Source organism: Microcaecilia unicolor, chromosome 10 (genome assembly GCF_901765095.1).
Source record: "Microcaecilia unicolor chromosome 10, aMicUni1.1, whole genome shotgun sequence".
Classification (NCBI taxonomy): domain Eukaryota; kingdom Metazoa; phylum Chordata; class Amphibia; order Gymnophiona; family Siphonopidae; genus Microcaecilia; species Microcaecilia unicolor.
The window spans coordinates 69,930,856-69,950,549 of NC_044040.1; the positions used below are offsets into that span (position 1 = coordinate 69,930,856).

Genomic DNA, 19,694 nt, shown 5'->3' on the forward strand with positions numbered 1-19,694 from the left:
AATAGCTTCCTTCACCTCACTTTTCAACCAGGCCGGGTGTCTTTTGGACTTCCGTCTTTCTTTTCTAATTTGCGGAATATGTATGAATTTGTAGAGCAGTCTTGGGGTAATTCTGTCTCATTTTTGGATATAGATATCGCGTATAGTGATCATCAATTTGAGACTTGGGTATATTGTAAATCTAGTGATTGAAATACTCTTTTGCATTTTGGGAGTCATCATCCTCGAAAGCTCAAAGAGAGTATACCCATGGGACAATTTTTAAGAATTAAGAGGTTGAGTTCAGATCAGAGAAAATATATGCAGCAGGCGAAAGTGATGTGTGAAAGGTTTCAACAACGTGGTTATCCTAGATATGCTATAAATTCGGCATATAAGCGGGCTAAGAATGTACAACAGTGCTGGCTTAATATGCGACGTACAATGGGAGATCGTTGTGATCAGCAAGTCATTTGTGTGCTCCCTTATTACAAACAGATGAGGGATATTCAAAATATTATTTTAAAATACTGGTCCACCTTATCGGTTCACCCCGCACTGTGTATGAAGCCCCGTTTCTCTTGTATTAGGAATAAGAATATTGGAGAAATTTTATCAAAGAAAAAATTGAGAAAAGAAGAGAGGTTGGTAGAACTAGAGAGGCTAGGGGGTCATGCACAGTGTGGAGCGTGTGTTTATTGTAAACATGCTATATGTACTGATCGTGTGTGGATTCAGGCAATTGGTAAAGATTTCCAGTTGAAGGGTAGATCTGACTGTAATTCTAAGAATGTTGTGTATGGGATATGTTGTCCATGTAACTTGTGGTACATTGGGGAGACCACACGGAAGATTAAGATGCGTATTGCTCAGCATTTAAGCAATATTCATCTTCAGAAAATGGACACCTCATTAGTCTCCCATTGGTCGCGATTACGGCACACTGTTAGTGATATGAAGTTTGTAGTGTTGTTTTGTTGGAGAGGGGAAGGGAGGAACTGTGAAAGTGAATTGATTAAGAGGGAACAGAGGCTGATCTTTAATTGGCAGACGGTGGAACCTTTTGGTTTAAATAAAGAGGTGGATTGGCCATTATTGATGACACTATAAAGAGTGTGGTGAAGGTGTTTAGGATCATTCTGTTTGTGAGAGTCGATGCAGGCAGTACGGAGAACTGTCTTGGTGTACTAGAGAATGATGTGAAGCTGTTACAGATATTGAAATGTATATTTGGTTTAAGGATATTGTTAAATAATTGTATGTGTTGATGTGTGGGATAATTGTTAATGTTTGTTAGTAGGTCTCCTGAAGAAGGATATTGAAACACGGCCAGTGTTGAGACCGGATGGAGGTTACGCTCTTGAAGAGAGATTGATATAAGAAGTGAAGTGGAGCAGTTAAGTTTCCAAGTGTGTTGCTGGTTAAGCTGTTCACCTTTTGGACTGGTCAACAATTTGATTATCTGGAATGGATACATTTTATCATCTTTTGGACTGGTCAATACTTTTCTCATCTGGAGTATATTGAATGATCCACAAAGATACGATTAATCATATGATTGGATTAATTGTGGGATTAATATAAAGAAGATTTTTTGAAGATTTATTAAAGGAATGTAAAGGTGGACTGATTATAACACGGACAAGTGATTTTTTTCATGGACTTGACTGTTCAGAGTTTGTATATTTAATTGTATTTTGTGGTATGTGAGAAATGTGTGTGAATGTGAGTGTTGTTTTATGTAAATGAAGATTATTTTGTAAAAACATTTTTGGTAATAAATTTTGCAGTAGTCGTTTGAGATTATAGTCATGCTGTTTTGACTTACTAGAATATAGTTTAACCCTTGTATTGGAATTGCAATGAATATTCATGAGAGAGATTTGCATGCAGTGGAGGCAGAGCATACAAAGCCTCGAGGACCAGGTAATTTTGCTGTAGAGGAGTTCCACCAGATTGAACAGATTGATATACGGGTTGGGTTAATGACACATATTATTATCACTATAGCCATATTAATGGCGCTTCTCTTTTTGATGTAGTAAAATAGACCTAACAGTGTTTCTCTCTCCCTCTTTCTATGGAATCCCACTCAATAAAGGTGGGCTTGACAAAGACTATTCCAATTAATGCTTTCTTTACCCCCCTGTTTAAAAAGCCATGTGGCAGTGCCGACACAGCCCATTCAAAGATGGGCTGTGTCGGCATTACCGCACCGATAGCCACTAGAGCACCTTTTGTAAACAGGAGTGTTAGTTCTTGGATTAGTTATCTGATGTTTATATTTTGGATGATCACTTCATTTACCTGGCAAGTTTATATAAAATATTTTTATAAAATGAAGACAATAAATAAAACCTGACAAAATAAATAACCTATGTTCTTTTGAATCTGACTTATACATGTGCATGCTTAACATACCTGATTACATTTGACTAACATTACATTGTATTTACTTGTTTATAATTTCACTCCAGTAAGGTGTGGTTTTGATATGGGGTTCCAGAATCCTTATATCTGGTGGTGACAGTGATGGTTTAGCCTAGAGCCCCATTAATATTATGGATGATATTTAGATACATGTAGGTGCCCCTATTCAAGCAGCAAACTAAAAATAAAACTACTCTCCAGAGTGTTAGTACATTAGACTCTCTGTCATTAGAAGAAGAAAAATATTGCAGAAAACACAAGTGCAGGTGCAGTATAACTAGATAGGGTACACTGTACAAGATGATACATAATACATTTATATCTGTCATTAGAGTGTACAACTGTCATGCTACGTTATTCAAAAGCTTAAAGAATTAGGTCAGTCTGAATCAATTTATTCACAAAGCAGAACGGACAATGCCGCTAAACCCTTCAGCATTCACAAAGCTCGCATGCTGAACTAAGGCCATAATTGAGTCAATGTTTTTCCAAACTCTAGATAATAATCCAATTAGTTATGGCTTGTTCTTCATTTTATTGGTAATTTAAAATGCCCAAATGGCTTTCTAACCGCTTTCAAAATCAAGTATAATGAATATAAAGCAGTATTGCGGCCAGAAATTCTGGGATTGTTTATCAAGATGCCTTGGAATTGAGCTTGCAACATAGAGATTTATATGTTTATGTATGCTACTGTACCTATGCGGAGGTGGTGGTTCTATTTTTGCCCTCCTAGACACTGACCTTTTTTATAATATGCATATAATGAATTATTATGTATTATTTACAGATGACTACCATTTGTTTTTTTGCTCAGCAGTAGAAAGAATCAGTGCAAGTTTGATTACAGCTTTTGGAATTAAAGTACCTCTGCTTCTTCATTTTTAAACCATACATCTCATTAATTTATCCTTAGAAAATTGCTTTCCTACCCACTGCTAAAAATACCATTTATTTTATAAGTGGTATTTGTGGTACTGTTTAGCAAAATAGTACTATATTATCAAATTACTAATAATTGAGTGGCAATGTGAACAGGGACAATGAAGTCTTTAAAGCAGCAGAGGAGGCTGCCAAAAGTGGAAAAGGCTGAAGTTCATTCCTGTCAAGGTATGAACAAAACCAAGGGCTCTGTTTACTAAGGCACGCTAGCATTTTTAGCATGTGCTAAAATTAGCACAAGCTAAACAGTAGAGACACTCATATATTCCTATGGGTGTCTTTAGCATTTAGCGTGCGCTAAAAATGCTAGCGTACCCTTCGCGCAACTTAGTAAACAGGGCTCTAAGTGACCAAAGAAGAGAGACGAACCTCCACACCACTGAGCACAGCAAGAAAACAATGGAGATTACCAAAAAACAGCATGTCTTAAGTTTTTTATTGGCTTCTGCTCACATCAGTATCATAAACAAATGCAAACCCATTCGGTGGACTCAACATGGGCCATATTTTGGCTACATCGCCTGCATAAGGAGTCCAAAAAACAATCCAGGGGTGCATATATGAGGTGTATATGAATGTACAACCTCCTCAAAACACTGTTGAAAACCCACGGGAGACTATTTTATTGCTATTTTAAAGGCAACAAACCTTTTTGTTAGGAAAGTAAATAAAAGTAAGAGGTAAAGAAGACTGCTTTGGTTCTCACAGAGAGAGGAAGACAGGCAACAATATATAGAAAGCTAAGGGAAGCTGGAGAAGTAGTCAGGAAAGCACAAAGGCAAATGAAAAAAAAATAGCCAATACACTAAAATTGGGGTACAAGATATTTTTTAGACATGGAAGTGATAGGAAGAAGTGACAAAGTTCTGAGAGAAGAGGACATTTCTCTGCTAAGTGAACATTATTTTGCTCTGTGTTTTGGGAACTTAAAGATTGGGGTTTAAAGGAAGAATTGTAGGTTATTGATAGGCAGAATAAAAATATAAAAAAGCAAACTTTATCAACTAGTCTCCATACTCTTTCCCTCCTAGTTTTAAAACTTGAACGTTGTACTACAGCATTAACAGATAGCCTCAAGCAAGCACAGCAGGGCCTAGTTTAGTCTTCAGTCCCACCCATCCTCCCCAACTCCTGCCCATCCCTAGCATAGCTCTTCATTTATAGTTATTTTAATTAGGATAAAAAGGGTGGGGTGCTCTTACAGAGTTTTAATTACATTTCATTACTTTCTAAGAAGAAAACACTAAATAAATCATACATTATACCGTATAAATGAAATACTTTTTTTTATATTAGACTAATATCCTTAATACCTTAGCAAGTTTTAAATTATTGAAAAACTCAAAATACTAAGATGGAGAAAACAGTCCAGCAGGTGTGCTATCCAATCTTTTGCATTGAGTGTCATATGTATGATTATCTCCCAGTTGGTGAGTGGTTATATGTGTGTCCCCGATGCAAGGAGCTCCTAGTTCTCAAAGAACGGGTCCATTCTCTTGAGGCTAGAACAGCAGACTTGGAAGAGCTGAGGGAGACAGAGAAGTACATAGATGAGACCTACAGGGATGTTGTAGAGAAGTCCCACCTCCAGTCTGACAGCCCCTATGCTGCCTTGGAGGAAGGAGGGAGGTCTCTTAGAAGAAAAGCAGGGGATGCACTATTCTCTTGCACCAAGGATATGTCTCCAAGAACTTCTGCCCAGGTGAGAAAGGTTAGGACAGCTGTTGCCGTGGGTGATTTGATCATTAGGCATGTAGGTAGTAGGGTGGGTGGTGGATGTGAGGATTGCCTGGCCACTTGCCTGCCTGATGCAAAGGTGGCAGACCTCATGCGTCACCTAGACAGGATTTTAGATAGTGCTGAGGAGGAGCCAGCTGTCTTAGTACATGTGGGTATTAATGACATAGGAAAATGTGGGAGGGAGTTTCTGGAAGCCAAATTTAGGCTCTTAAGTAGAAAGCTGAAGTCCAGATCCTCCAAGGTAGCATTTTCAGAGATGCTCCCCGTTCCATGTGCAGGATCCAAAAGGCAGGCAGAGCTCCAAAATCTCAATGCGTGTTTGAGACACTGGTGCAGGAATGAGGGATTTAGATGACAGTCACCCAGGAGCGCATGGTTAGGTGTGGAGTATCCTTGAAGGATACTATTGAAACAGGACATTTAGGGAATCCCAGTTTCAACAATGCTGAAAGTAAGCCAAGTGTGCTTAACAAGCGAGCAGGAAAAAGGATGCACATTATTCCCTTCAACTTCTAAGCAACTTGTAGATCAAAGGGAAAAACAGAGTTTGAAGTGCCTGTATACAAATGCTAGAAGCCTAAAAAAATAAGATGTGAGAGATGAAATAGATAGCAGCGTAGATCATTATGGATAGAAACTCCATGTGTGAAGGGAAGGAGTATTCTTGTAGGGCTGTACTACCATCCACTGGGACAGAACAAACAGACAGATGAAGAAATGTTTACAGAGATTAGGAAAGCTGGCAAATTGGGCAATGCTATAACAATGGGTGATTTCAATTACCCTGATATTGTTACAACAGGGAGTGCCAGGGAGATAAAATTTCTAGATGTAATAAATGACTGCTTCCAGGAACCGACAAGAGGGAGAACCATTTTGGATGTGATCCTTGGTGGCATGCAGGGCATAGTGTGAGAGGTGGCAGTGCTGGGTCCTCTGGGAAACAGTGATTATAACATGATCAAGTTTGAGCTACTATCTGGGATGAACCAGCAAAGGAAATCTACTGTAGTTGCATTTAATTTTCATAAGGGCAACTAAAATGAGGAAAATGGTTAAAAAGAAACTAAAAGGATCAGCTGCTAAGGTTAGGACACCAAATCAGGCATGGACGTTATTCAAAAATACCATCTTGGAAACCCAGTCCAGATGCATTCCATGTATTTGCAAAGGTGTAAAGAAGAGAAAACGACAGCCAGCGTGGTTAAAAGGTGAAGTAAAAGAGGCCATTACAGCCAAAAGATTGTATTTCAAAGAATGGAAAAAGGATCCAAATGAAGAAAATAAGAAGCAACATAAGCACTGACAAGTAAGATGCAAAGCATTAACAAAGAAGGCTAAAAGAGGATATGAAGAGAAACTTGCCGCAGAGGCTAAAACTCATAGTAACAACTTTTTCAGGTACATCAGAAGCAGAAAGTGTGTGAGGGAATCCATGGGACCGTTAGATCATGAAGGAGCAAAAGGGGTGCTCAGGGAGGACAAGGTCAAAGTGGAGAAACTGAATGAATTCTTTGCTTCTGTCTTTACTTAAGAAGATGTACGAGATCTTCCTGTACCGGAAATGGTTTTCAAGGGTGATGATGCGGAGGAACTGAAAGAAATCTTGGTGAACCTGGAAGATGTTTTGAGCCAAATTGAAAAATTAAAGAGTAGTAAATCACCTGGACTGGATGGCACACATCCAAGGGTACTCAAAGAACTCAAACATGAAATTGCTGATCTGCTGTTAGTAATATGTAACCTGTTGTTAAAAATTGTCCGTAGTACCTGATGATTGAAGGGTGGCCAATGCGATGCTGATTTTTAAAAAGGGTTCTAGGGCAGATCCAGGAAATTACAGACCAGTAAGCAGTGGTGTGCTGGAGCCGGCTTGCTCCGGCTCGCAAGATCCGGTTGTTAAATTTTGCCCGGACTTGCGAGCCGGTTGTTGGAAAGGGCGAGCCGGCTCTTCCTCCCTCCGCCCTCCGGATCCGGTCCCTCACCGATCCTACCTTGACCATCGAATTCTTCGGGGCAGGCAGTGTTGCCTGCCCGCTGCTATCGCTGACTCTCCCCCGCTGCCTGTTTGCACTTTAAAAATGGCCGCCGAGACTTCCAGAGGCGGCCTCGCGAGACTTCTGTAAGTCTCGGCGGCCATTTTGAAGCGTGATCGGGCGGCGGAGGAAAGTCAGCGATGGCAGCGGGCAGGCAACACTGCCTGCCCCGAAGAATTTGATGGCCAAGGTAGGGTCAGTGAGGGACCGGATCGGGAGGGAGGGAGGGAGGAAGCAGGAGAATTTGCGGAACAAGTCGGGAGGGGTGGCAGGGAAGGGAGCTGCTGGTGCATACAGGGCAGGGGAGAGTAGAGGAGGGTCACTGCTGGACATGGGTGGATGGAGGGCAGGGGAGAGAAGGGTCGCTGGCCATGGGTGCATGCAGGGGAGAGGAGAGGAGGGTCACTGCTGGACATGGGTGGATAGAGGGCAGGGGAGAGAAAGGTCACTGGGTATGGGTGCATGCTGGGCAGGGGAGAGGAGGGTCACTGATGGACATGGGTGGATGGAAGGCAGGGGAGAGGAGGTCACTGGCCATGGGTGGATGGAGGGCAGGGGAGAGAAGGGTCGCTGGCCATGGGTGGATGGAGGGCAGGGGAGAGAAGGGTCGCTGGCCATGGGTGGATGGAGGGCAGGGGGAGAGGAGGGGAGAGAGAATAAATGCTGGACATGGATGGAGGGGAGGGAAGAGTGAGGAAGGAGATGAGATAAGGGAAAAGGAAGAGAGGAGAAAAACTGCACATGGATGAAGAAAATAGGCAGAAGCTGAGGACCAGAAATGAAGAAGAAAGGAGGAAAGGAAAGAAATAAATGGAAAGGAAGCCCTGGAAACGGAGTTAAGAGGACAGATAGCAGCAGAATCGGATACTGGGCCAGCATGATCAGAAAAACAGTCACCAGACAACAAAGGTAGAAAAAAATCATTTTAGTTTCATTATAGTATTTGGAATATGTTCCCTTTGAGAATCAGGTGCTCAACATTAAAAGTTTATATTTATTTACTTATTTATGGCATTTTATCCCACATTAAACATGAATTAGATTGGAACCTGGGATCATTTAATTTTTTTTTCCTGGAGAGAGTAATGCATTGCCCCCCCCCCCCCCCCCACCGGCTATAGCCAGCTATGCAATTTTGGGGGCCGCAGAGGTGGAAGGGGAGGGGGCGCAGTGGTGGATGGGGGGGGGGGGGGCGCCGAGGTGGACCGGGGAGAGAGCCTGTTGTTAAAAATTTACCAGCACCCCACTGCCAGTAAGCCTGACATCGGTGCCAGGCAAAATAGTGGAAACTATTATAAAGAATAAAACTACAGAACACAAAGACAAACATAGTTTAATGGGACAGAGTCAGCATGGGTTCAGCCATGGGAAGCCTTGCTTCACCAATTTGCTTTATTTCTTTGAAGGCATGAATACGCATGTGGATAAAAGTGAGCTGGTTAATGTGGTGTATCTAGATTTTCAGAAAGCTTTTGATAAAGTTCCTCATGAGAGACTCCTGAGAAAATTAAAGAGTAATGGGATAGGAGGCAAGGTTTTTTGTGGATTAGGAATTGGTTTTTGGATAGAAAACAGACGGTAGGGTTATATGGTCATTTCTCTCAGTGGAGGAGGGTGGAGTGCCACAGGGATCTGTACATGGACTGGTGCTATTTAACATATTTATAAATGATCTGGAAATCGGAATAACGAGTGAGGTGATTGTGGAGCCCTTTTACAGAGCGGTGGCAAGTCCAACGTGGGCTTACCACTCGCTCTTCCAGGACTACTGCCGGCCTAATGCAGCTGCTGGTGGTAGTCCTGCCCTGAGTGCACACCATTTCTGGGGGAAAAAGATAACCCCCAGAAATGGCTTGCTTGGCGATAGCCCGTCAGTAATCAGGCATCGCCACATGCTGCCCAGTTACCACCGGGTTTGCGTGGATGCCCTTATCACCATCTCAATGGGGCTCCCTAGGTGTCGTTGAAGATAATACGCTGAAATCTTCTGCTCAGTGTGCGACAACAGCCAAAAAAGCAAACAGGATGCTAGGAATTATTAGGAAAGAGATGGTGAATAAGACCAAAAATGCTATAATGCCTTTGTATTGCTCCATGATGCAAATTTACCTTTACTGCGTTCAGTTCTGGTCGCTGTATCTGAAAAATGATATAGCGGAATTAGAAAAGGTTCAAAGAAGAATGACCAAAATGGGATGGACCTCCTCTTATATGAGGAAAGGCTAAAGAGGTTAGGAATCTTCAGCTTGGAAAAGAGACAGATGAGGGGAAATATGATTGAGGTCTACAAAATCCTGAGTGGTGTAGAATGAGTAGAATTAAATCAACGTTTTACTTGTTGCAAACGTACAAAGACTAGGGGACACTCAAGGAAGTTACATGGAAATACTTTTAAAACAAATAGGAGGAAATAAGTTTTCACTCAATGAATAGTTAAGCTTTGGAACTCTGTGCTGGAGGATGTGGTAATAGCGGTTAGCGTATCTCAGTTTGAAAACAGCTTGGACAAATTCCTGGAGGAAAAGTCCATAGTCTGCTACCGAGACAGACACGGGGAAGCAACTTCTTGCCCTGGGATTGGTAGCATGGAATGTTGCTGCTAATTGGGTTTCTGCCAGGTACTTGAGATGGCTTGGCCACTGGAAAACAGGATACTGGGCTAGATGGACCATTGGTCTGACCCCGTGTGGCTACTCTTATGTTCATATGTTCTTATGTTCTCAAGGGTGAAAGGAAGCAATACTTAGAAGCTGATAAGGATAAATATGAATTGCTTAACAAACATTTCTTTTCTATATTCATGGATGAAGGGCCAGGAGTAGGACCACTAAAGACAAATGCTATTAGGAATGGATGTGTGGTATACCTGGACTGATTTTTAAAAGACTATTCTTGAGAAGCTAACTAAATTAGAAGTAGACAAAGGTTTGGGGCTTGATGGGATACAGCCAAGGGTACTGAAAGAACTTGGATAAGTTCTGGTGGCTCTGCTATCTAACCTTTTCAGTGTTTCTTTAGAGTTTAGAATGGTTCCCGACTGACTGGAGAAATGAGGATGTAGTTTTTCTCTGCAAAAGAAGTAAGAGGATGTTGAGGACTACTGTTAGTCTGACCTCTGTGATAAGTACACTAATGGAAACACTTCCAAAGTAGAGGACTGTGAGATTTCTGGGATCAAATAGCTTGCAGGACCATCTAATACTCCCCCCCAACCTGGTGGGTTCTGCATCTCTCTGTCTCTCTAACTGATCCCTCATCCTGTGGTCCTCCAAACTTGTGGTGGTTTACTAGTGGAGGCAGCAATGTAGACATACTGCTTCTGGCTGGCCATAGGCCCTTCCCTCTGCCACTTTTCATCTCCTCTCATGCAACTTATTATGGGCAGCATGTGGCGGTGGGAAGGACCTGGGCCCAGCCAGAAGCAATGTGTCTACATCACTGCTGCTGCTGGGAACCCACTACACATTTGGAGGACTGTAGAGGAGGGGAAGATATGCCAGATCTATGTGGTTGGGATAGAGAAATGCCAGATCCATGGGAGTGGGAGAGAGTGCAATACCATACCCATGGGGGGAACAGAGAGGAAGAAATGCCAGACCCATTTAGGTGGAAGGGGAGAACAGAGGGGGGAGAGATATTGGACTAGGTGGGGAGGGGGGAAGAAAAGAGAAGAGCTACTGAACCTCAGGGAGAGTGAGAGAAGAGAAATAAAGACCAGACTGGGAAGTAGAGAATGGGAGGACAGAGAGGGAAAGAGATGCTGGATCTAGGAGATGCAGAGGGAAAAGAGAGAGATATTGAACTGGACAGGAGAGAGAAAGGGAGAGAAGTCGAACCAATAGAAGGAGGGAAGAAGAGAAAGATGCCAAACTGTGAGGGAGGGTGGGGGTAGGTGGGGTAGGTGCTGGCCCTGGGGTGGAAGGTGTGGGAGCAGCAGAAGATAAAGGGGATGAGCTAGACCTTTGTTAGGAAAAGTGTACCTTAGATATCTTGCATTTCAGTTTCTGCTTCTGTAGTATTGCTGTACATGCAGAGACTGACTTCTTGAGGTTTCCAGTTCAGTTTTTTCCCTTAATATCTCTAGTATTGATGTGGTCCCATGTTACGTATTTCTTGATTATCTGTCAATGTTTTGTGCATGTGACCAAGGTTCGGAACTCTGCTACCATGTAGTTTCTGTGAGGTACTCTACTAATGTTTAGTTTCTGTGTAGGGATCTATAGAGCGTGACTAATTCTATTTTTCCAACAGGAAGCATTCTAAGCTGCTGCCTTTTTTATAGGTAGGATTGTTGCTATTTGATTCTTGGATATTACTGCTGCTTTAGGTTGAGGGGTGATAGACTCAGGAGTACTGTCAGAAAATTCTTTTTCACGGAGAGGGTGGTTGATGCTTGGAATGCACCTCCGAGAAGAAAAAAACTGTGGAATGAACACAGAAGATCTCTAACTAAAAAATGAATGGTATAAAAAACAATTTAAAGGGTTGCATATGTGTTTGCATGTCAAGTGATGCTTAGATGGCAACTCTGGCTGTATCAACTAAAGCTGGTGCTGGGCTGGTTTATATAGTCTGAGTCCTGCATGGTTGTAGGATGGGCTGGAGAGATCTTCCACAGAAACTCCAGTAATTTGGAATGCGAAGACAGTGCTGGGCAGACTTTTAGTGTCCCATAAATAACAAGGTAGATTCAGATAGGCTGGAGAGGGCTTTGACGGCAACTCCAGTAGTTGGAACATAAGGACAGAGCCGGACCGACTTCTACTGTCTATGTCCCAGAAACACCAGAAAGACCATGATCAATTGTATAATATTACATTTATTTTTAATTTAATCTTAATTGATAATGAATATGATTGTTGGGCAGACTGGATGGACCATTCAGGTCTTTTTCTGCCATCACTGTTACTGTTATTAAGGCAGGTTTTTCTATATACAGTAGTTCTTGAATTTATTTCTTTAGTTAGCAGGGTTTGATTCCTGGAGCTCTGAAGGGTCGTCCCCCACTCTCATTCCGGTCGCCACTAAGTTGAAAGAGACAGTGTTAAAGGGGCCCTTCTTAATTTTTCTGCCCGGAGCCCATTCAGTCTTAGTCATGCCACCAGGCCTCACTGATGACTTGTACAGGGCAGTATCATCTCTTTCCTTCTGCTGGTTATGTCTTTTTCTGTGCAGCCTATTATCCTTCTGGCTTTGAGTACCACCCTGTCATACCACCTTGACCTTCTTTTATACCATAGAGTCCTTTGACTAAAGTGCAGTAAGCACATTGTAATTGCATACGCTGTGCATAACTGTTGGGGTATGGCTAGCATTACACCTGTAAAAATTTGGCTCCAAGGGCCAAAAAAAGATTATGTGGAGGGGCATAATCGAACTTCGCCAGTGATCTATTTTGGCGGTGGCGCAACAGCTGGCCGGAACCGTATTATCAAAAAAGATGGCCGACCATCTTTTTTTCCGATAATACGGTTTAGCCCAGCCAAATGTCAGAGTTCGCCGGGTTTGAGATCGCCGGTTTTGTTTTTCAGAGATAATGGGAAAAAATTTATTTATTTATTTATTTAATTGCATTTGTATCCCACATTTTCCCACCTATTTGCGGGCTCAGTGTGGCTTACAATACATTGTAAATGATGGGAATACAGTTTGTTACAGTACGATTATGGGTTACATTATGAATAGTTAAGGAAGACAGAGTCAGATCGATCACCTTTGGGGCGTAGAAACTAAAGGATATGACGTTGGGGAATTACTATGCTGATCTACTAATAGTAAGAGAGCGATGGGGTAGACATTTTTTATCTGTGGGTAGATTGTTGAATGGGAGAGAGTACGGGGAAGTAGGGTACATGGGGTAATATCTTGAGGCGTTGTTATGGTGTATAAGGGATTTATATGTTTTGATCCTGCGGTATGTTTTGTCATAGAGATAGGTCTTCAATCGTTTGCGGAAGTCTGTCAACTCATAAATGCCGGCGATCTCAAACCCGGCCAAATCCAAGGCATTTGGTCGTGGGAGGAGCCAGCATTTGTAGTGCACTGGTCCCCCTGACATGCCAGGACACCAACCGGGCACCCTAGGGGGCACTTCTAAAAATTTTTTTTAAATACAAAAAAAGCTCCCAGGTGCATAGCTCCCTTACCTTGGGTGCTGAGCCCCCCAAATCCCCCCCAAACCCACTCCCCACAACTCTACACCATTACCATAGCCCTTATGAGTGAAGGGGGACACCTACATGTGGGTACAGTGGGTTTTGGGGGGGGTTTGGAGGGCTTAACATTTACCACCACAAGTGTAACAGATAGGGGGGGGGGGGTGGACCTAGGTCTGCCTGCCTGAAGTGCACTGCACCCATTAAAAACTGCTCCAGGGACTTGCATACTGCTGTCAGGGAGCTGGGTATGACATTTGAGGCTGGCATATAGGCTGGCAAAAAAGTGTTTTATTTTTATTTTTTTAGTGTGGGAGGGGGTTGGTGACTACTGGGGGAGTATGGGGAGGTCATCCCCCATTCCCTCCGGTGGTCATCTGGTCAGTTGGGGCACCTTTTTGAGGCTTGGCCGTGAAAATAAAAGGACCAAGTAAACCCGGTGAAATACTGATGAACGCCGCTTTTTTTCCCATTATCCGCAAAAGCCGGCCATCTGGTAGCCACGCCCATGCCCGCCCATGTCCCGCCTTCGCTACACCGCCGACATGCCCCCTTGAACTTTCGCCGGCAAGGCGTCGGGAAAGCGGCGATGCTGTCAAAAAAGCCGCTTTCGATTATACCGATTTCGCTGCTTTTGAGAGATCGCCGGCCATCTCCCGATTTATGTCGGGAAATGGCCGGCGATCACTTTCGAAAATAAGCCTGAGAGTGTATGAACTTTTGAGGGAACACAGATCTCTTCATTGGGTAAGACTGGACTGTAGAAAGAACGTTTTTATATCTGTGAATGCTGTGGGAAGGGAATTCATACAATTAAGCTTGTCAAGAGATTTGCAGTAGCAATTAGAATAGCATTAATGAGAGACAATTAGCAGATATTAGTCACCGGAGATGTTGGAATTCTTATGAAATTAGTGATATGGTAAACATGGAAGCAATTCAAGACTTGCAAATGCATCTAGTCCTTTAAAAGTTATCACAACCTACAAGACTCCAGAATAATATGTTGTTACATTCACATAATAGCTTTTCCTGCTTATAATTGAACGAGAAAAACGCCCAGGTTCCGACCTAAATCGGGAGATGGACGTTTATTTCACAAAAACGAATAACGCGATATAATCGAAAGCCAAACTTGGACGTTTTCAACTGCACTCCCCCTCACATGCCAGGACACCATCCGCCTAGGGGGCACTGCAGTGGACTTCATAAATTGCTCCCAGATCCATAGCTCCCTTACCTTGTGTGCTGAACCCCCCACTATAAATGCTGGCTCTTCCCATGACCAAATGCCTTGGATTTTGCCGGGTTTGAGATGGCCGCCATTAGTTTCCATTATCGGTGGGAAACCAATGGCAGCGATCTCTAACGCCGGCCATCTTTAAGGGCGGCCCAAATGTTGTTATTTGGCCAGCCCCAACCGTATTATCGAAACGGAAGATGGCCGGCCATCATGTTTCGATAATATGGTCAGGTATGCCGTTTGACGGGGCCAGCCTTGGAGATGGCTGCCCATATAGATGGCTGGCCTTGTTCGATTATGCCCCTCCACATGCACTAGACAGTATTCTATAAGATAGCCTCTAAAGGCTAGATTCTATATGTGGTGCCAAAAAAAATCAGCACCCCAAAAAAGGACTATTCTATAAGCCATGCTTAAAGTTAGGCACGGTTTATAGAATAGCACTTATGCCTGGAAATCATGTCTAACTTTATGTGCAGCCATTTGCACGAACTGAAATGTGGTGCAAATGTACATGCATAAATCATGCACAAATCCCTGTTATTCTATAACAAAATGTGTTAATTTTAGGAAAACCCTTTTATGTCCATGAACCTTCCATTTCCATGCCCCCTTTTTCAGATCACATGTAAATTTTAGGTGCGGATACAGCACTAAATTTACGCACATAAATGCTAATTAAATCTAATTAGTGCCAATAATTGCTTGTTAAAATGCCAATTAATGGCACTAATTAGCTTGTTATTCAATTAAATTACATGCACAAATTTGGCTCGCACCCAAATTTGTATGTGCAATTTTTGGCAATTTTTATAGAATTACGGGGTTAACATGCATCAGAGGCACCATTAATTGACAGTTAGGCTTAAGGGCCAGATTCTATATATGACACTTAAAAAAATTCGCACAAAAAACATTTCTGCCTAAGCATATTCTATAAGTGGCGCCTCGATTTAGGCGCAGTATACAGATTATGGTTAGTCAATATCATAGCACCAAAAACGACAAATGCGCATCCATTTACACCAACAAAAATGTGGCATAAATCCCAGCATGTAGATTAGACACTCTGGGCCATATCCTGTAGCTAAATGCGTAAATTTGAGAATGCCCACAGAACACACATTTCCCCACCCATAACCATGCCCCTTTTTGCCTGCGCACATTAAAATGCAGGCGCAGTACATTACAGAATATGCTTAAAGAGTTGTGTGTGTAAATTCTAATTATTGCCAATTAGTGCTGATTATTTCTTATTAAGTGCTGTTATCAACGCTGATTAGCTTGTTAAGCCAATTAAGTTACACACATTGTTATAGAATATGCTTGGATTTCAGTGCGGAACACTAGGCGCGATATAGAATCTGGGAGTAAGTGCCACAGTGCCTAACTGCAAGGGAGATATACACATGGATGGAACATGAGTGTGTCTCCCAGTTACCTGTGTAGTTTATATACTACTATAAAACATGTGCATTCCGGCACACTTAGGCATGCCAGCTTACCCCTGCCACTGACATGGCATAAGACTATGGGCATAAAACTTGGGCATGTTGATGCTGACTTATAAGAGTATTCTATAATGGAAACTTGGCACCAAGATTCTGTATAGAATTGGTGCTAAGCACACAGCTAAAATGGATATACCCATTTATAGACTTGCCACCTGTATATCCTGGGTTCTTACCACTAATATTAAACACTTTTTTAAGCTCAAGATATCTTAAAATATTTGTTCCTATAGATCCTACAGAAAACCTCCTTATTGATATTAGGCCAAAACATTTAAGGACTGAATTGAAAGCTTTTCATGGTCATTCAACGTGTATTTTTTTAAACAATAGTTTGAATTCCTCTTGTCTGCTGTCTCTCTTATTGTTTCCTGGCCTTGACTACAGGTTCTCTTTTGCTATTCTGACACCCGTAGGCCAAAACAACATTTTATCACTTTGCTTAAGCTAGGAGCAAACCCCTACCTTTGATTTAGCAGGTAACAAATCTTTAAAAAGAATATAAAACCTCAAAATCACTGGAGTTTTCAGGATGGTTGCTGGCAGGTACAGTGCATGCCCGTGGCTCGATTCGGTCCCGGGAGAGCTCTGTAGATGTAATGGTTCATTCAAATAAACAATACATAATGTCACCCCACTTACGCTGACATTCTTTGCAGCACTTGCCGTCCACATAGGCAGCTACAGAATCCGCAGAACACTTAGGCAACGAGCAGAGAAGTGGATCACACTGAATTGTGCCGTTCTGAAATGAAGATCAGCCAAAATCATGTAACAATGCCAAGGCTAGATGCTTACATGAGTATCTGTAATATTATTCCAGTTGTTATTTTACTTTTGTCATTGCACAACACATCATAGTACAAGTATTCTTATCATCACTTCTTTAGCATATACCTGAAGTATGCAGCACTGTACAGGAATGCTTAGAGCTTAATTTTCTAATAGAGTGCCTAGGTTGCCAGAGCTCAGGTACACATAAAGACAAATAAACTTGTTCTAACTCAGGTTGAAATATATGGGGTTGATATTCAGCCGGTGGTGGAGGGTGTTTCTTTGGCCACTGCAGGCAGTATCCCTGGATATTCAATGCTGGCCATGTCCGGGAACCGGGATTGAATATCCGGTTATACATAACCAGATAACACTTATCCTGTTGTGTGTGATAGTTTGCTCTTAACCGGATAAGTTAAACCAGATAAAGATAGCACTGTGTTTTATGCGGCTAAAGCAGCTAGGGCTCCTCAGCTTGGAGAAGAGATGGCTGAGGGGAGATATGATAGAGGTCTACAAAATAATGAATAAAATGGAATGGGTAGACGTGAATTGCTTGTTTACTGTTTCCAAAAATACTAGGACTAGGGGGCTCGCAATGAAGCTATAAATTAGTAAATTTAAAATGAATCAGCGAAAATATTTCTTCACTCAATGTGTAATTAAATTCTGGAATTCATTGTCAGAGGATGTAGTTAAAGCAGTTACCTTAGCAGGGTTTAAAAAAAAGGTTTGGATATAAAAGAAAAGTCCATAAGTTATTATTAAAATAACTTGTGGAAAATCCACTGCTTATTTCTAAGATAAGCAGCATAAAATGTACTGTACTGTTTTGGGATCTTGCCAGGTACTTGTGACTTGGATTGGCCATTGTTGGATACAGAATGCTGGGCTTGATGGACCTTCGGTCTGTCTCAGTATGGCAATACTTATGTAGACTTGTATTCTGTTCTGAAATGGGAAATGTTTGTTTAATGAAAAACATAAGACCATAAAAATAGCCATACTGGGTCAGACCAATGGTCCATCTAGCCCAGTATCCTGTTTCCAATAGTGGCCAATCCAGGTCACAAGTATCTGGCAGAAACCCAAATAGTAGCAACATTCCATGCTACCAATCCCAGTGCAAGCAATGGCTTCCCCATGTCTGTCTGAATAACAGACCATGGACTTTTCTTCCAGGAAATTGTCCACACCTTTTTTAAACCCAGACATGCTAACTGCTGTTATTCAGGATACACTACCTTGACATCTGCATATTTTTGAGATTTAGACATATATATCCCAGTAGTGTAAAATCGGAATTTACATAAATCTAAATGTCATGTTGTGCATGTCTAAAATACACATAGAGCTTTTAAAATAAACACCTTAGCTTCATGTATCGCACAATAAAAATGGACAATAAGGCATATTAATGTGTGTGCAATCAGGTCCTGATCCAGACAATATAACTGAATAATATAGGGCTTATGAAAACAAAAGCTGATCGGCCCAGTATTTATGAGATTGTTGTGTGTCCGTCTTCAGACAAAGAAGATAAAAACTTATTCCCCCTCAGTTTCAATTAATTAAAGGAAGTTTGATCTTGACCATGGGTGGTAAGGAAATTACACTTGGATAATTAGTCTGTTATCCATGGCTACGGACAGTGATAACCTGAAAGCAATATGACACATGAACTAATTTGAAATGGTAACCTTGAATGCATTAATGACAGAAAATCAGTAGGACATAGTACTAGGATTACTGAAGTATTAAGTAAAAAATGTTCGTCATTCACTGGAAACAATTAGAGTTAAATGTGGTTGGAAGCTCTCCTAGTTTTGGAACCTCCAGGAAGAAAGTCACTTTAAAAATGTGGTGACTATCCCGGGATTCTATATATTGTGCCTTAATTTCCGTGCAGAAATTGAAGTGTATTCTATAACAATGTGCGTAACTTAATTGTTTAACTTGCTAATCAGCACTGTTAATTGGATGTTAACAAGCAATTGCCAGTGCTAATTGGCATTTAGATTTATGCGCACAGTTCACAAACAGGCTCATTTTTGAAAGAGAAGGATGCCTACCTTTTGACACAAATCGGAAGATGGGCGTCCTTCTCACAGGGTCGCCCAAATCGGTTTAATCGAAAGCCAATTTTGGACGTCCCCAACTGCTTTCCTTTGCAGGGACGGCCAAAGTTCCTGGGGGCGTGTCAGAGGTGTAGCGAAGGCGGGACTTGGGCTTGCCTAACACATGGACGTCCTCGACCCATAATGGAAAAAAAAAGAGCGTCCCTGACGAACACTTGGATGACTTTACCTGGTCCTGTTTTTCTTGTGACCAAGGCACAAAAGGTGGCCGAAATGACCAGATGACCACCGGAGAGAATCGGGGATGACCTCCCCTTACTCCCCCAGTGGTCACTAACCCCCTCCCACCCTCAAAAAACATCTTTAAAAATATTTTTTACCAGCTTCTATGCCAGCCTCAGATGTCATACTCAGGTCCATCACAGCAGTATGCAGGTCCCTGGAGCAGTTTTAGTGGGTACTGCAGTGCACTTCAGGCAGGTGGACCCAGGCCCATCCCCCTCCCTACCTGTTACATTTGTGGAGGAAACAGCGAGCCCTCCAAAACCCATCAGAAACCCACTGTACCCACCTCTAGGTGCCCCCCTTCACCTGTAAGGGCTAAGGTAGTGGTGTACAGTTGTGGGTAGTGGGTTTTAGGGTGGGTTTGGGGGGCTCAACACACAAGGTAAGGGATCTATGTACCTGGGAGCTTTTTCTGAAGTCCACTGCAGTGCCCCCTAGGGTGCCCGGTTGGTGTCCTGGCATGTCAGGGGGACCATTGCAGTAGAAATGCTGGATCCTCTCATGACCAAAGGGCTTGCATT

General features: G+C 42.3%; 1 protein-coding gene across 1 annotated transcript in view; it reads right to left on the reverse strand.

The window, feature by feature from the left end:
- Positions 1 to 19,694, reverse strand: part of NELL2 (neural EGFL like 2) — a 640,124-nt gene that overhangs the window by 371,280 nt on the left and 249,150 nt on the right. Inside the window, exon 9 of the mRNA XM_030216939.1 lies at positions 16,679 to 16,781. Coding sequence (XP_030072799.1) covers positions 16,679 to 16,781 — 103 coding nt within the window. The remainder of the gene's footprint in view (positions 1 to 16,678; positions 16,782 to 19,694) is intronic.